An 18,372-nucleotide genomic window follows, 5' to 3' on the forward strand; every position below is an offset into this window, starting at 1 on the left:
ATTGGAACAAAGCTGCCTAGAATACTTCAACATGATTTAAATAAGCAATTTCAACATTAGTGTTTTGGAAAAAAAAGATCTGGGGTTTTATTTAATCACAGTTTATAGATAAAAAGTGACAATAAATGACAAAGCTACACATCTTTGGTAAAATGTTAAAAATATTTTAAGACAAGAGTTAACCTTATGTTGGGGCTAAAGAGACAGAAAAAAAAATCAATCCATTTACAAAGAGCTTCTATTATACAAGAAGGACTATTTACAAATAAAAAAAACTATTAAAACTTCTGATAAACGTTGACGTGTTTATTGCTTTTGCTTTAGCTTAAAGTCACAAACATACCACTTTATGGATAAAAAGCCATTACAGTTGCCTCTAACATTATTTGGAGTAAATACAACCCAAATCACTCTGCTGGCCTATCATGAGACGCCTCGTTATCTCGTACCAAAACAATCTCAAACTCCTCGTCACAGGCTGCAGTTCCTACATTATGTCTCCAGCTGACTTGAACACGAACGAGCATAACGAGGGCCGCAGTACATAAAGATGCAGATAAAGGCTGCAGCCTGCAGCGCGTTGAGAACGTTGGCCTTAATCTGTAGCGGTCTCGCTGTTGTAAAGAAAAATGGTCTGACCTCCTCTCCTAACTCACCCTACACTCTCCTCTTTCCCTCCGTTCATCCCTTCCTCCTCTTCTGACCCGTTTCCCTCCTGAGCCTTCAGGGTTTTTTTTTTTTTTTCCTACAACCACTCCTCTCCCCGTCCGGCCTTGCCTCCATCCATCTCTCCACTCAGTCATTCACAGCCTACAGTCGACCCTCGCCGCATCCATCTCCCATTCTTCACCGCGCCTCTCCGCTCCCTCGCAGTGGAGCGGAGATTGTGAGCCATTGTGAGCCCCGCTCTCTTTCTCTCCGTCTGCTTTGTGAGAATGGCCTCGTTGTAGCAGTGTGTGTGTATGCGTTTGTTCGTGTGTGATGGTAGAAGTCTGAGATCTCTGCCCTAAGTACGGCATGTCCTGCTGCTCGACCTTCACCCACACTCAGTCCTGTATCCATGCTCCCAAAATGATTATGAAAGACATCACTACCAAATCTAGAACGACGACAGAATCTGAAGGACGGTGCAAAGGTCTTTGCTGACCATTCATTTGGGCTAAGATTATTTTATAAATTGATTATTTTGATGATTAATCAAATAAAAAACAATTGGCACATTGTGCAGATCTTACAATCGACCACTTAAAGCAACAATATAAAACTTTCATACTTCTTTTTTTTTAACAAATTTGAAACTGATAATCTGTGAAAACAAATTGCTTCCCCCAAAGCTAACAACTAATCAGAGTCAGAAGGCGTTCGTGGCGGCGTTAATCAATCTCATGTGGCGCTGCTCTCTGCTATTGCTGTAGCCTTTCCCCACCAGCAGATCTTGTTGATGCTAAGCTAGTTAGCGAAACCACCAATGACAGCAGCAAAACGGTTTTCCTGTAAGGATAAGTTGTATCTCTGCCATTGGATTTAGCAGCAAGTACATGAGGATGAGTGGCAGTGTTGAGACCCTCCTCCCAGCACTGATTGGCTGTTTTTAGTCTGGAGAGGTGAATTTCTTCAGACGTCAATAGCAGCTCTACCGAGCTAAAAGAAAAAAAATCACCTACTTCTTTAGGATAGAGAAACTGCTATTTATGCTTGGCTAACAGTGCTAACTGCTAATCTAAGATGCTTAAAATCTAACATTTTAGTGACAATTTAGTGTGTCTGTGATTTCATACAAGACATTGCATTGTTTCTTCCCTTTATACAAATAAATAATAACCACTCAAGACTGGTCACAAAGTTTAAAGTCAGCTACAACCTCTACCACAAATGCAAAAGCTTTCACTTTCATCCACATTAACTGATTTCCAGATTACCCAATAATACATGCACACAGTCAAAAACCAAAACAGAGGACAAAGTTTTGTTTTTCTAACGTTTTCATTTTACCATCTGAGTCATGATTTGCCAGCATTATCCCAGTCAGACCACAAACAAGAAGAAATGCTTCAAGACCTATAAATGTTTCCTTTTACAACTGATTGTTCACAGAAATAACATTTCCAATATCTGCAATGTAACTTAGTATCCAAATGCACAAATGAAAAAGGACAAACTGCTGCTGCCAGTCTTGGCCAGGATTCTCTTGCAAAAGAGATTTTCTTTTTTAAATCTCAGTGGGATTTTTCTGGTGAAATAAAAGTTAAATAAGAATAAAAAAAACTTGAACATACTGGTTTAACTGGCAGCCAAGAATTGACATTTCTACCATTTCTAGATCGTGTCTAGAAATCTTTATTAGATTTCTAGACACAAATCTAATCAAGAGTTGGGATAAAGTACTCATTTTTCTGTTATAATAACTTAAAATAAGTTTAAAAAAATAAATATTTAAAATACCAATAAAAACAAATAAAAATAACAGCCTTTTAGGATAAAATGTTAGCAAAACAGACATAACATTGATTTATTTTAGCTACTAAATTAAAGATAATTAATATCACTTCCTGCTTGATTTTAAGTTGTTTGTATGCAGTAACTCAACTACAAGTGTTTCCCTAAAATATATACCCCAATAAAACAAGTTATTCTTCACTGTCCTGTCTGTTGACGGTGTTTGATAACACATTTCCACTTGAAAACTGCATACGTTGCCTTATATCTCTGCTCATAAAACCCGTCCACCTCCCAGGGTCAAAGATGGTGTGATAACAGCATTCCCAGTATCCAGCCCAGTTAGTCACAGTCTCGGCCTCCGCTCTGTCTCTGTGGGGGATTAGCAGCCGGCACTGGCCACCGCTCTAATTCTTTCCTCAACAGACTCACTCTCACGTTCTCACACACACAGTCTGACTTTTCTCTGACAGCAACCACACACCATATCTTGGCCTGCTAATCTGTTAAGTAGCTATTACAGTACTTGTGTGCAGGGCTTTTGTTGGTGTCATCGTGGGTATGCTTCAATACTCCAGCTATGAAAAATAGAAAAAAAAAAAAAATCAATGGAAATTAATTTATTTGATCTGGTTTCTAATGAAAACGCTGGCGTAGTTAACAGGCCAGCTGTGAGACTCCAGGGTCGGTCAATTCAGAGGATTGTTAACTATGTAAACACTGCCTCCATTTGAAGCTAGAGCGGGCAAAACAGCAGGTAATGTCAAGCGGCCTTTGTCTTTATATAGTGTGTTTACAGGTACTGGCCTGCACATCATAGGAGATCCTTGAAAGTGCCACTTACACAAAGCTCTCCTGTTGCAGCAACATTAGCCTGGAGGGGTTTTACCCAACATGAGCTTAAATATTTGATAGAATTTTGCCATTTCTGTATATTGGGCCTGCATATTTGTAAGACCATGAAACCGGCTCAGATACGTCCCGACGGGAGTTTAGTTGTTTTGTCACATTAGGTCGTCTTGTAACATGTATCGTCTTACCTGCAGATGACTCACTGCCTCCACTAATCTCTAAATAAACTGGCACTGAATGCCTTTTTGTAACGTACGGCATTATAGAACCTCTACCGTACTTAGCAGTGGGCTTGGGGTTATTTGTCACATATTCATCCATTATTTCATGCTGATTGCACCTGGACTTTCTGATGACAAACCGCTCAATCTTAGCGCAACGTTCCAGCTAAAATGCGAGCAGAGTTTAGGGAAATCCACGCTCACGTTCATGATCGGAGGACAGAAAAAGGCATCTTCCTGGTATCAAAGAATTACAATGGACCCTTGCCTATTTTCTTTTCTGTTTTCCTGGATTTTAAAGTGGATTGCAGCTCCAAACTGTGTGTTAGAACTCTGTCTATTTATGATTCCCCCCCCCTAAAATATCAAAAAGAAAATACAGCTTGGAAAGCTCAACACCTCAATGCAATGCTAGTTGACACGCTGGCGTTTGGAAAACAGTCAATCCAGGAGCGCCATTCATTTTCCTTGGAGCTGATTGGCTAAAACCGTATCAGTGACGATGAGGAAGACGTTAGCTTCTTTCTAGTGTGCGTATCAATGCAGATTAAGGTATATTTAGAGTTTAAACTACTCAATAGGCATTTATAAGCACTTTGGAGGGGGATTTAAGTATTTGTGGATTTTATGTTGTAATCTAAATCGTGTTTAAAAGGTCCAAAATTTGCTGAAGTTGTCCAACTCTGAGCTTTGGAGACTTGGTTTTCTTGCGTTGCCATCCTCCTCACTGTGCATGGTGGCAAAATAAACACCGCTTCTCATCCAGATTTGTTAACACAGTTCTAGCTTTTTAAAATGTTTTAACTCCTTACATAGTCATTTCTTACAGATTATGTCAGAACCTGTGAAGATTAAAACACATCTGACTGACTTGAATGGTATGTTCACTTCTCTTTCCCGTTTTTAAGAGTGGATAGGAGGAATTGCAGTTTGTCTCATGTTCTATTTAGACCCAGAGGGAAGCTGAAATCTTGGTGATAAAAATGAACACATGACAGTAAAACATGTTTAAAACTCTTTTAGTTATATTTACTTTATTGGAATTGTTGGAGGTTGAACAAAAATGGTTTTGAAACAATTATTGTTTAATGTGGATTTTTCCCTTCTAAACAAATGTACTTCAAATAAAAGATCAGATTTTTTTTTATAATTCTGTGTAAGAGTCTGCTATTGTTGTGATAAAGATTTAATTTATTGTGAAGCTTTTCCACATCTTCACTGGTACTAAATACGGAGGAAACCTGCAGGGAAACAGCTCAAGGTCTGTTTGCTGTTGAGCCTTTGAGCAACTCAAATAGTCCGTGTGAAACTGCAGATGTTAAAAATTTCCATGACACTGAACTTTCTCCAGAGTCGTCATTTAGTTTGATGCAAAAGTACACAGACTCAAAGGACAAACTGCTGATTCTGGCAGCCGTTACATTTGAGTTTGGGTTAGCAGTAACTCTGACTCTTCATTAGTTACCAATTAAACACCATGTTCCAAATTATTATGCAAATTGGATTTAAGTGTCATAAAGATTCCTTTTTGTTGTTGTGCTATTAAATTTATAGTCAGTCAGCGCTTTTTGAATCACTATAATTAATTTCAGAGAGCTGGTTGATTAGTTTATCTGGTGAGCTCAATTAAAGGAAATCTACTTAAGAAGGATGTTCCACATTATTAAGCAGGCCACAGGTTTCAAGCAATATGGACAAGAGAAAGAATCTCTGCTGATGAAGATTATCAGATGAAAGCATTAGATATTTAACGAAAACTGAAGCGTTATTGTAGTACTGTGAAGAGATTTGTGGCTGATTCAGGTCAAAGATGGGTTTGAACAGATAAAGGCATAATGAGGAAGGTTTCTGTTACACAAATTCATGGGATTAAGAGAGCAGCTGTTAAAATGCCCTTTGAAGCTGCTGGTGCCTCTGGAACCTCAAGGTGGAGGATTCTCCAGAGGCTTGTGGTGCATGAATTGGGCCACCCTTAACCAGTGCTCTGAAAAGTGTGGCTTGCATCTGAACAAAGTATTTATAATCATTGTTAGCCAAAATGTCAGATTTTCTAAGCTTATCTGTCCTAGGTTGCAAAAATTGGCCATTTTACAGAGTGAAAACAAGATTTGAATCATTGCTAAAGTGCTTTCTTTTACTTACTTAGCTATTATTGTATGATATGATTAACATATGTTTCTTAAAATCTGTGCCATTAACATTTATCTAAATGATTCATTTTCTATAAGTAGACATCTATCCTGTGACAATTTATCCTTTCTATTTACTTTAGTTGCCAATTGGAGCCAAGTTAAGCAGACTGAAGCCCTCTGCTTTGACAAACCAGAGGATGCTCCGGCATCGGAGTGACAGGTAAGGGATGACTCAGAGGCCAATGACCTGCCAGCACACAAAGATGCTGTGACATCACTCCGAGGCAGTCACGGCAGTCAAATTATCTCCGTTACACAGTCAGACGCTCAGCTGCCGCCTCGAGCCAAACGATCGGCGGCACTCTGCATAAACACACAACTACTAACAGACTTGGGGACGCCGAGTGAGATGGGATAAATTTGGAAGAAATCATCTGGACCGGGCTGAAAATAAGAATCCTTTGTGGTGTTTAACAAGGCTCTAAAGCCATGTTGAATCCAGATAACGCATCACGTTTTGGTGGTTATTTTTTGTCCTTTCGGGCGCCTTATGGTTCAAACTGTATTTTGTTTACTGAGCCAGCTGACGGGAGACGGAGGAAAAGCTCGGGGGGCCTCAAGCTGCTTTGGAGCTGCGATGATGCCAAGTCGTTGGCGGTTTCAAGGGGACACCTGAGACCGGCGCACCTGAACAATGCGCCAAGGTGTAACCCTAAACTTAGACGTACCCACTGTTTATCCCCCACGCTCTCCTTCTCCTATTCTTTCCCATCACTCTCCTCTCATACGGCTCCAAAAGCTCGTTTCACTCTTCATAACCTGATCTATTCCACCCGGGTATTCTGTCAATCTCTTCACTCATTGGCTCTCTCGTCTTCCCATTCTTTCACCTTCTGGGCATCACAAATGCATTGTGGGTGTCAGACAGAACGTTATGGTTCAAACTGTATTTTCTCCCATTTAAATCATTCAACTGGATCTCTGTAGGGTTGAAGAGGTTAATCGGATTAATCATGATTAATCGTGAATTAATATGGTGATTGATTAATTGTTGACTGGAGGATACAGACTAAAAAAATGGTCATTTGCCAAAAGAACACAGTCAGAGCAGTAAAAACCTTCTCTGTTAAATATGTTCAGAACTTAAAGCAAAGTTTTAGCTCAAAAAAGGGAACAAAAAGAAATCTCTTATTAATCACCTTTTGCTATCCATTTATTAATAATAAAAAAAAACCCAGAATTGACAGTATTTGTAGCTGCAGATGCATCCTTTGCTAAATGATCAGGAATACAGTAATAAAATCCTATGTTATTGCATTTAGGCAACAATAATTTTCTTTTCTTTTTTAAAAAAAGGGAATTAAATTATTTGCTCATTTGATTTTGACTCTTAATACATTTCTAAGACTGTGTAATAAAAAAGGCTTAAGTGGTTCAATGAAAAATCTGCAGAATGTGCCAATTTTATGATCCGATTAATCAATTATTCTTCAGGATAATTGATTAGGCCTGAAATCATCTTAAGTTGCAGCCCTAGATCTCTACCTGAGACATTCCTCCATTTCGTCTGCAGCCATTTTCACACAGGCAACACTTTAACTCGGAGGAATAGCGTTTTTACAGCAGCTGACAGCGGCTAGCAATGGTATGACTCAGTGGCTCAAAAGGCAGCAGCCATGTCACCATGGAAGGGCATCTATATGGAGTTGTTGCCAAGGCTCTGCCGTCAAATGCAAGTAAGATTCTGCATTTTAAATCTGCGCAAGGAGGAAGGAAAATTAATAAGGTGAAAGAAGTGTGGGTTTAAGACCAACTTAGCCTTCAGAGGCTTCTGTTGTCTGAGCGGCCTTTAGTCAGCATCTTTCACACTCCACCCGTATTTCCACGCATGTCACTCCAGTCGAACAGGCGCCCCGCAACACCTGCACCCACACCCAGAAACACGCACTTAGGACTCTCGTTCTCGTCTTTTTTTGGTGCTCCAACAACTGTAACTGTGTCTTTAAACAGCAAGTAGCACAGAGCACCAAAAATAGCCCAGCGAGTTGCAGAGCAGATCTGCTCTCCTTGAGGAAGGGAGGCAAGAGGAGGATGGCGACAGAGAGCATGGAGGAGGTGCAGACAGAGAGGAGGAGAGATGACAGGGAAAAGATGGCAGAGAGAGACCAATTCTCCGGGATTTAGGCTTCCCTGCTGTGATTAAGTTCAAGTTTCTCCTGCAGTGCCAGCAGTCAGTGCCTCAAAAAAAAAAAAAAGTTGCATAGCAACATGAAACATTTCAAATGTTATGAAAGAACAAGCAGAAAAACATAATGACTGCAGAAGTCAAGTTGACTGAATAAGTTGTTTCTCGTTTGCATTAAATTATGTCCCACAAAGCAACCTCATATCTGCCATAGTCGTAGCTGCAAATCAAACACCTGTGAGGCAAATATTGTTCACACTCCGATTACAATGTTGGGGTTTTGTGTCAAAAAGCACTGAAAACTGATTTTAACATCATTTGTGACATCTATCCTTAGGAATCAACTCTGTTGAGGGAAACAGACAGCATAGAAATTGCAACAACCTGGTTACATAATGCTAAATTAATATCTTGCTGAACACGTTTTGATCTAATTTCAGCATTCAGTCTTCTTTGGTGTGATTCCATCAGCATCCCATTTTGTAACCAACTCATTTTACCTTTTCTAAACCTGGAAAGGTTTTTCTATATTTGCCAGATTGTGGGGACTTCTCTTGTTCAGAGCATATTATCTGTCACATTATCTGTCAGTTTTTTTCCTGGAGTCTAGCATGGAACTTTACAAGACTTAAATTTGTCTCAGATAAAGTTGTTGCACGATTTGAGTCATGCATTGCATAAAGATTTTGTTTTAAAACTGACAAGTATTTAAAAGGGTTAGGCTGTTAAAGATTTTATCCAAAGTGACAAAAGTTTAGAATCAGGGGAAACGTAATCCCAGAAGATAATCCTGCCACCACCAGTTTACTGTTGGTTCTTGGTGATAAGGGATCCCAAACTTCCCATTTAGAAGTCCCAGTCTGATTTCATTACACCATAAAATTTTTCTGTAAAGTTTTGAGAGAATTTAGCAAAATCTAGAAGTTAATTTTGGAAGTAAAGGACCATTATTTATGCCAAACTCATTCTTCCAGAAATATAAAGAATACAAAAGATTGTTGTCATGTGTGCAACCCAATTAATAATAAACAAAAATTTGAATTAGCACCTCGATTTGTATAAACGTACGACTCTGGACAATGCAAATGACCAGTTTACATCTCGTCATTTCATCAGTAAGTACAAATGTCCAATTTTAGTAATGCTGCAATTTTGTAATCTTCTCCTGACTAAAACCTTGACGGCATCCATTCGACTCAAGATATCTATCATAAGAATCCTCCTTGAACCTTTATCAGGTGGATAACATTCATTATAACACTGGAGAAGACTGAAAGCTGAAATTTAATGAAAAGGTAATTCAATAAAGTAAAGCAGCCATTTTTTGTTTTTTTAGAATTTCCCTCCATTAAAACAGATGTGTTTGTTGTTCACTTTATTTGTAAAGGATACAATTCACCATAAAGATTGATTAAGTTCTGAAATGATAAATTAGGATTTAATTTTCTTAAAATCAACAAAACCTTTCAACAGCCGCTGTGGATCAGAAAACCTCATTATGCAAGATTACCATTATAATTCTCAGTAAATGTGAATCTCAATATTAACAGGTTGTGGGAAGTGTATTCATACTTTCAACCATCTCCTCTGATGGAAAAACACAATACAAAGTGCTATCATCGCAAACTTTCCCCAGGCAACATATATATATATATATATATATATATATATATATATATATATATATATATATATATATATATATATATCTATATATATATATATCTACATGTATATATAGATATATATATATATAGATATATATATATATCTATATATATATATATATAGATATATATATATATATATATATCTATATATATATATATAGATATATATATATAGATATATATATATTTGTATATATATATATATACTATATACACACTCAGTAAAGAGTTGAGTGAAGCTGTGGTTCTCTGGGAGAGAAAGAGAAAGAAAAAGAGAACAAATATGTGCTTTATTCCTCCACTACAACTGATAATGTGATGTGTGGCAGAAGAGTCTTGTAAACTGAAATTTTGTATTTTCTAACCCCCTCGATACAACAGCTATGAAAATGATAACATGGCTGTTATCATTTTGCCATGTTATGGCTGAGATCATATCTGGAAGATTAAAGTCCAGTTCTTTTATTGAGAGTAAGAGAGGAGGCTGTTTTTCATCCTCATTTAAAACTATATAAAAACATTAAGCTGTCATGTCGCTTCACAATGCAAACGACGTTATAAACATCATGTTTCTGCGTTTTTCTAGACGTGATTGTTTCTAATCGCTTCTCGGCTCCATAAAGAAGGTGGAAATCTTTTTTTTTCCAGCAAACTAAAATCATACATTGTACAACTAGAAGTACAATCAGGAAATAAAACCAGCATGTCACTCAACATACTTAGATAAAGAAAGAAAATATCTGTCAGTCAATTGACCAATGATCAGAATTAGTCAGTTTTTCCCAAATCAAACTCATCAAATATTAAAAGGTTTTTTTTCCCCCATGTTCTTTAAAAATGTTCTACATTTATGGTGTGTTGATAAAAATCCACAAACAGAATGTTCTTTCATGTGCTTTAGTTTGATTTCAGTAAAATCAAGTGAAGGTCGGATTCATGCTTTCATGTAAACAGTTTTTAAAGATCTGGGTTTATAAGTGAACAAGCCTTTTTACAATCAGCCAGCAGTAAACCGTTTTTATCACCAAAAGACAAGCTGACACACAGCGCATGGCAAAAATAAAGCGGCATTGCTTTCAAAAAATAGACCAGCATTAATATCAAAACAATACTCATTTGTGTTTCAGCTTAATGACAACTCAAATCAAGGGGAAAGAGAAAGCACTTAATGTTGGCATCTCACTTAAAATAAAGGTAAAGGAATTAAATTAAACACATGTGGCTGTGAAACTTGCTTTAAAAACTGCAGTCGGCTACACGGCGATGCAACTGTTAGCACCCCGCCATGGAGCTGGTGGGTTTCAAATATCTCAAATAGCATGAGATCTTGGTATTTGGATTTGCATGTTCTTCCGCACATACTCCCAAAGTCCAAAGATATGACTTTAAAGTAACTGGTGTCTTGGGTATGACTGTGTTTGACTGTATTTTTTTTATCCAAAGTGTCATAAGCTAAGAGTTATAGTTTTTAACACATTTCCCTCCAGATAAAGATAAACAATAATTGTTCATCCATCCTGGTAAATGTGACTTTGCAAAAGGTGGACATGCTTTGAACCAAAATCAGCCGCCATCTTTTACCCACTAAAGAAGATCTTCCATCTAAAAGAACAATTACAGTACACTATGAAAAATCTTGTTGACAATTATTTTAACTGCAGTGTATTTCATGTTAAAGATATGGAGTGATGGCAAGAGAGACCATAAAACAAACTTTAAATTTGTAATGAGCTAAAATCCTTTTTGATCGTTGCTAATCTCATCAGTACAGATTTTTAAAAGTTAAAGTACTTACTATTGCTGGACTTGAGGTCTCTGTGGATGATTGGTACAAACGCCTGGTTGTGCAGGTAATCCATGCCCGTGGCAATCTGCACGGCCCAGTTCACCAAGACCCTCGGGGGAACATTCTTCCCAGCCAGTGCACGGTTCAAAGCCCCTCCTCTGGCATACTCCATCACCAAGCAGAGGTTGGGTTCCTTCAGGCAAACTCCGCGGAGAGCAATAATGTTGGGGTGACGAAGCATCCAAAACAGCCTGGCCTCCTGCCGCACACTCTCCGCTGTGACACTAATATCCTCATCTGGATCCTGCCTGGCAGCCTTTACAGCTACCTCCTCTTTCCGCCAAACTCCTTTGTACACCTTCCCGAACCCGCCGGCTCCTATCACCTCCTCCAGGGTCAGTTCTGAGAAGTCAATCTCCAAGGGGGAATCACTCACCCGAACTGCCACCAGGCTCCCGACCTTCAGCTGCTGGTAACTGGCAGCGTCTCCTCTGGTGACATAGTTACTCGGAAAGATACCCACCTTGTCCTGGATCTTTCCTGTCCACCACCCCTCGTCCCCAGACACTTTGGAGTCTTTGGAGAGAACCTCGAGGAGGTCACCGCGTCGCAGGGTTAATTCCTCATCTGCTGTGGCCTCATAATCAAACACCGCCGTCCAGTAAGGGTTGGGGTTCTTAACCCCACATCGGTGACCAGGATGAGAATCTGGAGAATCCGAGGACGAGACGGTAGAGGAGTTCCAGCTGGTTCCGTTCTCCACCTGCACGAACGGGGCGGGGGACATCGGTGGTGGAGGGGTCATGCTCGGGGGCATGGACGAGGAGGAGGTAGAAGAGGACGGGGGCCCAGGGCGGATGAGGCAAGGGGGAGGCGGTGAGCAGCAGCCTCCGCAGCTGGTGCAGGACACCGAGGTCGCTGTGCTGCTTGGTCTTCCGTATGGATTCATGGCGGCCTCACTGCTGTTTGAAGCTTTGGGCCCGTGTCAACTCAGGCACGAAACCTTCACAAGGCCCATGGACTGAGACGAAGTGGTCTCGACCAGCCTGAAGGAGCCCAGGTCAGGGGATCTCCCCCCTCACTGCATCTCATTTATGAACTTGTGCCAAATCGTAGAGTTGCAACACAATACGCAGGTAGCAGGTATGGCCAAAAGGTAGGGTGACACAGGGGTAATGTACTTCAGGTCAAACAATGACACTCAGCAGGGCAGCTCAATGACTGAATTTCCTAGAAAACGGATTGTTTGCATGAACTGTTGAATCTTTTGAAAGCTGACACAAATTCTCGGTAAATTAGAAAACGGTAGGTATTCATAGCTACTTATAATAAAAACTGATTGCCATCACTGTGGTTTTGCATTGGAGGATGCAAATATTTAGTGAAGGATGTGCACAACTGTGACAAATTCATTCCTAGGTTTTAGGAAACGTACGCAATAATAATAATAATAAATTATGACCTCGGAGATTTTCGTTCTTGGCTTTAGTTTGCTTAATTTCAGCCAATTAAAAATGAACCCTGAGAGATCGGAGGCGGCTTCACCACTTGCTGGCGTGACAATGAAGCCACAGCTGACTGTCAGATTAATTTCAGTCAGGAAAATGAATTATTAGGCTCTCAGTAACAGCCAAAGCAAGTGCATGAGCCGAGTGAAATCCTCTGTGCAGGAGTTGGGGGGGGAGGGAGGGACAGGGGTTTGCATCACTTCTCATCCAGCCGATGCACCTCCCCCGCCAGTCGTCTCCATGAACGTGGTGTGCCGCTTTCTCCTCTGCGTCGCGCGTGGAAATATCCGCGGATATCTTCGCCCTACATCTCCACGAGCCGGTGCGGGGCTAAATCCTATCCACGCATGGCCACCTCGTTAGCCGGTTACGCTTCCCTGAAAGGCTCCAGACAAAAGGGCCTCGTCCATTTTAATACAGCTGAGCGGGGATGAGAGAGCCGGGCCGACGGCTGAGTGGCAGCAGGTACTCAGTGACTGCCGCGGGGCAGCGAAGTGGCACCATGTTCAGCATCCAGAGCAAGCGCGAGCGCAACAAACCTGCCTCCGTGCGTGCGCAGCGGCCTGCATCAGTCGCCTCTGCTGCTGCGGGGCTCCATCGGAGAAGTCCTTCTTCGCTGGGGACCGATAAATACAAACATTTATCATTATTGGCTCACGTTTCGAGGAGGAGCTGCATGTTCGGCTGTGTGAACGTCTTCTTTAGCAGAGACGGAGGCTGTCGCTCGGTTCAGCAAGGTGGAAAATGTTGTCAGCGAAGATTTGCATGGAGCTGGCGGGGACCCGAGTCCACTGTAGCCGTGTCCCTATTTCTAAATAATAATAATACAAAAATATTCTAATTCGTGTATGACGCGTCTTCCGCCTCTGATTTTATTTTATCCCGGCGTCCACGGAAACCTAATCTGGACACTGAAGGCAGCAACATCCACAGAAACAGTCGCAGGGGCGTCTTCATTAGGATCCGAAACCCCAATTAAATTCAGAATTAAATAAAAGCGGCATTTGCAGCTTAGTGGCTGTTGTTATTCCGGAGCGTTTCGCCGTGTCCCGGCGGGTTTTGTCCTCCAAATAAGGCGTAGACTCCACTATTCCGCTCCCGAGCTCGGAGCTGTCAGTCTGTGGGCTGACTTTGCATCCAAACACACCGGGCAGTGGCGTGCGCGTTCACGAGAACGAGCGCGTCCGATGTTTTCGATCTTCAAGTCATCCGGATGGCCGCAGCGTGCATTTTCATCTCTGGCCATCCCGTCTGCGGCCGTGTGCAAATCTGCAGTTCACCTCATCCCGGGAAGAGGAGGCGGTCCTGGCAAAATAATATGAAACGGTGCTGGTGCATTCTGGGTAATGTAGTTGAGAAGGTCTTTCTTTTTGACCTACATCATTTCGTCAGCTGATACAATGACATAATTAGCAATATCATGCTTGTATTAACAAGGGATTGGTAATACTGAAGATATACTTCAATCGTTCCAGAAAATAATATTTAAATTACTCCACTATGACATAGACCGCGTTGTCGTGCGTTTACATATGTGAAAATAGTGCGATATTTTCGTAAAGCTTGACAAAAATATATTCAGGTTTAATTCACACCTATTCTGTGATCTATAATGAATGCATAAAACCTAATTTATGAACGTAATCAATGTTTTTTTTGGATGTTAAAAAAATAATTATATGTTAATTCAATTAACTGAATTGAATTGACATCAATTACCCCGTGGAATGTCTTTATTATTTTTAAAATGTACAATCAAACAACATAAAAAAAAAAATAAGTTAACATTTTAAATAAATAAAAATCTGACAATATGTTCACAAGTGAAGCTTTTATGAAGCCACGCTGCCCCCTGGTGCGTTTTTACTGACACACAAGCATGATGTATAACTCCAGGTTCTTACAATCCACCATTTGTCAGTGATTCAGTTCAACCTGTGAAACATGCATTGCATATAGATTTATTACACACAAATATTTTTTAAATGTTCGTGTCAAAATTTTTACATCGCACATTTAAAAACAACGTCAGCTGACCAATGTAATAATACCTTGACATTAAATTTCCCAGCAAAACACAAGGCAAAAACAAGTTTTCTTCAATCAAGAAATGTAATCTATGATCATGTGACGGCCCACTTTACACAATCACTGTGGCAGCAGACATCCTCATTGATAGATGTTGCATGTTCACAAAATTAATAGAAAACTGAATGAACGGAAAAAGGAAATTGGTTCACAAACAGCGGGCATGAAACAGTCTAAAAAGTGATTTTACAGGTATGCCTACATGAGTTTTAGAGTTTCTAATTTCCAGGTAAGCCACCGAAAAGGTTGATTTTACAAACAAAATAAAGTTCTTTTTCTGCCAGATGTTTTGTCACATTGGTCTGTGATTTGAATAAAAAAATTATAACTGTAAAGAAGTGAGTGAAAACCAATTTGTTTTTATAGTATTTTAGTTTTTTTTTTTTTGGTACTGTTTCAACTGGAAACACGTAATGTCAAAAGGAAACGGTGGATGATTATATGCTTATAAGAACTGAGATTGCTTTTGTTTGAGTCAATAAACAATAATTTTTTGTTTATGGCAATGTTTCTTTGAGGTGCAATATTAAAAAGATTGCAAATTCTCTAGAAAATGTCAAACAACAGACATTAAATAAAGATGCAAAAACATAAATTCAAGTAAAAAGATTGCATTATTTTTTTTAAATCACCTTAAATCACTAAACTTCGTCAACTACGAGCCACCCACAGACATTTAAGGACCAATCTGAAGGTACACAAATATCAGTTAGTGGGGAAATTATCTTTGCTCACCACAGGGTGGCGCCATTTAGCAACTTGTGCACTTGCCTTTGAATTCAAATTCAATTTGTGGATCCAGACACCAGTCGACAAAAGCCATCTCAAATTCAAATGAAATCAAAATACTATTCAATTTTATGCCAATAATCGTACAAACAGATGTTCAATATATTTTGCCAAGACATTTCAAAACGTGACGTTTAGAATCTACATTTAAGAAAACTCAAACGTTTCTCAGACAAATATCAGTGTACTGCAGTCTTTCAGTTTTATTTATCTATGAGTAATTGACCCCACCTGAAATGATTTTTTAAAATATCAGAAAACTCACAATTAAAATCCAGTCAACGTTTCAGCATTTTGTTTGTCATAGATTAAATTGTAAAGTCCAATTTGTTTCTGGTTGCTGTAGAAATAAAGATATAATCCTTTTCTTTTCTTTTTTTTAATGCAATTATGAAGATAAAAAAATATTGAAAGAATAGTTAAAAGTCTCTACTAGTACAAGTAATCAAGCTAATAAAGTTTAATTACAAATATTGACAAATATATTTTGGATTGTTTATTATAAAACATGGTGGAAATGTAACTATTAAAAACTACAAAAGACATGATGCCTCAGAAGTCCATCCATATAGCCACAGTGTTTATTCTCTATACTTAGAATTACATAATTCTGGAAAACTCATACGTTTCTCAGACAAATATCAGTGTACTGCAGTCTTTCAGTTTAAAACGATGACACGTCAGTTTACATTTTAATACTGCGGCGAGCCGCCGACATGATTCAGGTTAGAACCAGGTCAAACAAATGAAACTCATTTTGACAACTTGGGCTGAATCGAAAGATAAGTAATGATGCACATTAGTATGAGAAAGGTTGATTACTGATATGAAAGAAACACTTCTGGAAATCTCAAATGTAATCGCATAATGAAGAACAGAGGTATACTTTTTATAAGAAGTATTTTTGCTTGTTGGAGTATTATTTTAGAAATTAATACGTGTTAGAAATGAATTTGAAACAACCCAGTTTAAAGAGTTGCAGGACGAAAAACGTTAAGAAAAAAATATCTGCTTCTCTCATTGTAGACGATCAGATGAGACTGAATCCAAATTGTTCTATTGGATGAATTGCTCAAAAAAATATATTAAGTTCCTGAAGAAAACTCATAATTAATTGACATTTATGGGCAATGCTGCTGTATTTTATAAACAGTTACTTTAAAGCTATAAAGACATGCGACAATGTATGTGAGAAGGAGAAATATAATTACTTTTAATTGAAAATAAATGGATATGTAGGATTAGATTACGTATTGAAACCTCTTGCTTCAGCTCTGGCGATCTGCTGCCCCTTCTGGTTACTATCAGTGTTGCAGCTAATGTGTCTGCGCGTGCGCGGTAGGAGTGCGGGCGCAGTTTGTACCTTGGTTTCGGTTGAGCATTCTTGGCAACGTCTCGCTCGGAGAACAAGCTGCACACTGACGGTGAACCACCGACTGTTTCCCCCCCGATGTCCAGAGAGTTGTGATTAACGGACTAACAGAACACACCGGAGCGGGTTTTGGGTAAGGTTTTTCATTGTCTCTGCGGCTTTCTTTGGCTTGTTTTAGCTGAAACTGCGGCAAATATTCTCAGGAGCTGAAAAGTGACGAGAGAACTGAACGTTAGCGAGCGGGGCAAACACGGAGCGGCGGCAGCTGAGCCAACCAACTTCAGTCAGCCTCTCGACTGCCGCCCAGCCGTTTGTCCCTCAGTCTAACCGGGAGGCTGGTACCCCAAGCCCCGAGCTCTGCCTCAGCCTGGGAGTTCCCGGCGAGCTTCAAATCTACCGCTACCCGCGATCATTTATTTACAACAAAAATACTCCACAACCTCTCTGATCGTTCAAGATCCAGTGCGCATGCTCTCTGGGGTTCTATAGAATTCGGTTTTGTAGTTTTCCTGCGCATGAATTAATCACAGTCGCGAGGGCCAGTGGAAAATGGTAAAAACTACAAGTTCCAGACAATGGAGCTTTGTTTGGGAGCGAGGCTAGGCTGCTAAGTTAGCCTGGAAACAAGCTTTGAATTTCGAGTAGTTGCAAGTTGTGCTGGTTGGAGGCTCGCTTCGCTGCGCGGAGCATGACCAATGTTTGGGCTGCGGGGTTTAAACGGTTGTTTGCGGCTACGGGTCGTCATGAGGGGGGCGTGCAACACGTTTTAATTGTTGTAGTAAACGCAGGACTGGAGGAGCTCCTCTGCGTGTGTGGACACGCACCGTCGGTTCACCTGTCGGAAGACCTGTGTCAGTTTGATCAGGATTAGCAAACGCATTGTTGCACAGGTGCGTTTGTGTATACACCGGCTGAATGGGAGAAGATGATGCCTGTCTTTGCTATTGAAATCCCATGTGCTGCTGTTGCTGTATTTCCCAGCCTTCGGGAAATGGCACCTTGAGCATTAGGATGTGGATTCCTGAGAGCAGCAGAGCATGGCTGCACTGTGCATTCTCTTGGCTCCATTTACTCTGTTTACCTTCCAAAAAAAAAAAAAAAATAATAATAATAATAATAATAAAGGTGACTATGATGTTTCTGGTTAATCACGTGAGCAGCATTACAAATTAGTGTTTGTGTGCAGTGGGTATAACCTAGATTTCACGTCCAGTGTGGAACTCAGGTGGTTCTGCACATTGTAAATCCAGTAGAGGAGTGTTGTTGATGGATTACTGCAGAGGTTCATGCAGTTTCCATATCCAACTTCTTTTGCTCTTTTGCAGGTATGTTA

General features: G+C 39.9%; 2 protein-coding genes across 2 annotated transcripts in view; one reads left to right on the forward strand and one right to left on the reverse strand.

Annotated features, from left to right (window-relative positions):
- map3k10 (mitogen-activated protein kinase kinase kinase 10) overlaps positions 1-14,206 on the reverse strand; it is a 33,735-nt gene extending 19,529 nt beyond the window's left edge. Inside the window, exon 1 of the mRNA XM_055045729.1 lies at positions 11,292-14,206. Coding sequence (XP_054901704.1) covers positions 11,292-12,231 — 940 coding nt within the window. The 5' untranslated portion in view covers positions 12,232-14,206. The remainder of the gene's footprint in view (positions 1-11,291) is intronic.
- A 2,830-nt stretch (positions 14,207-17,036) lies between these two features.
- sipa1l3 (signal-induced proliferation-associated 1 like 3) overlaps positions 17,037-18,372 on the forward strand; it is a 79,060-nt gene continuing 77,724 nt past the window's right edge. Inside the window, exon 1 of the mRNA XM_055045726.1 lies at positions 17,037-17,172. The gene's annotated coding sequence lies outside the window, so the exon portion shown is untranslated. The remainder of the gene's footprint in view (positions 17,173-18,372) is intronic.

This window comes from Poeciliopsis prolifica, unplaced genomic scaffold (genome assembly GCF_027474105.1).
Source record: "Poeciliopsis prolifica strain line A6 unplaced genomic scaffold, Auburn_PproV2 SCAFFOLD022, whole genome shotgun sequence".
NCBI lineage: Eukaryota > Metazoa > Chordata > Actinopteri > Cyprinodontiformes > Poeciliidae > Poeciliopsis > Poeciliopsis prolifica.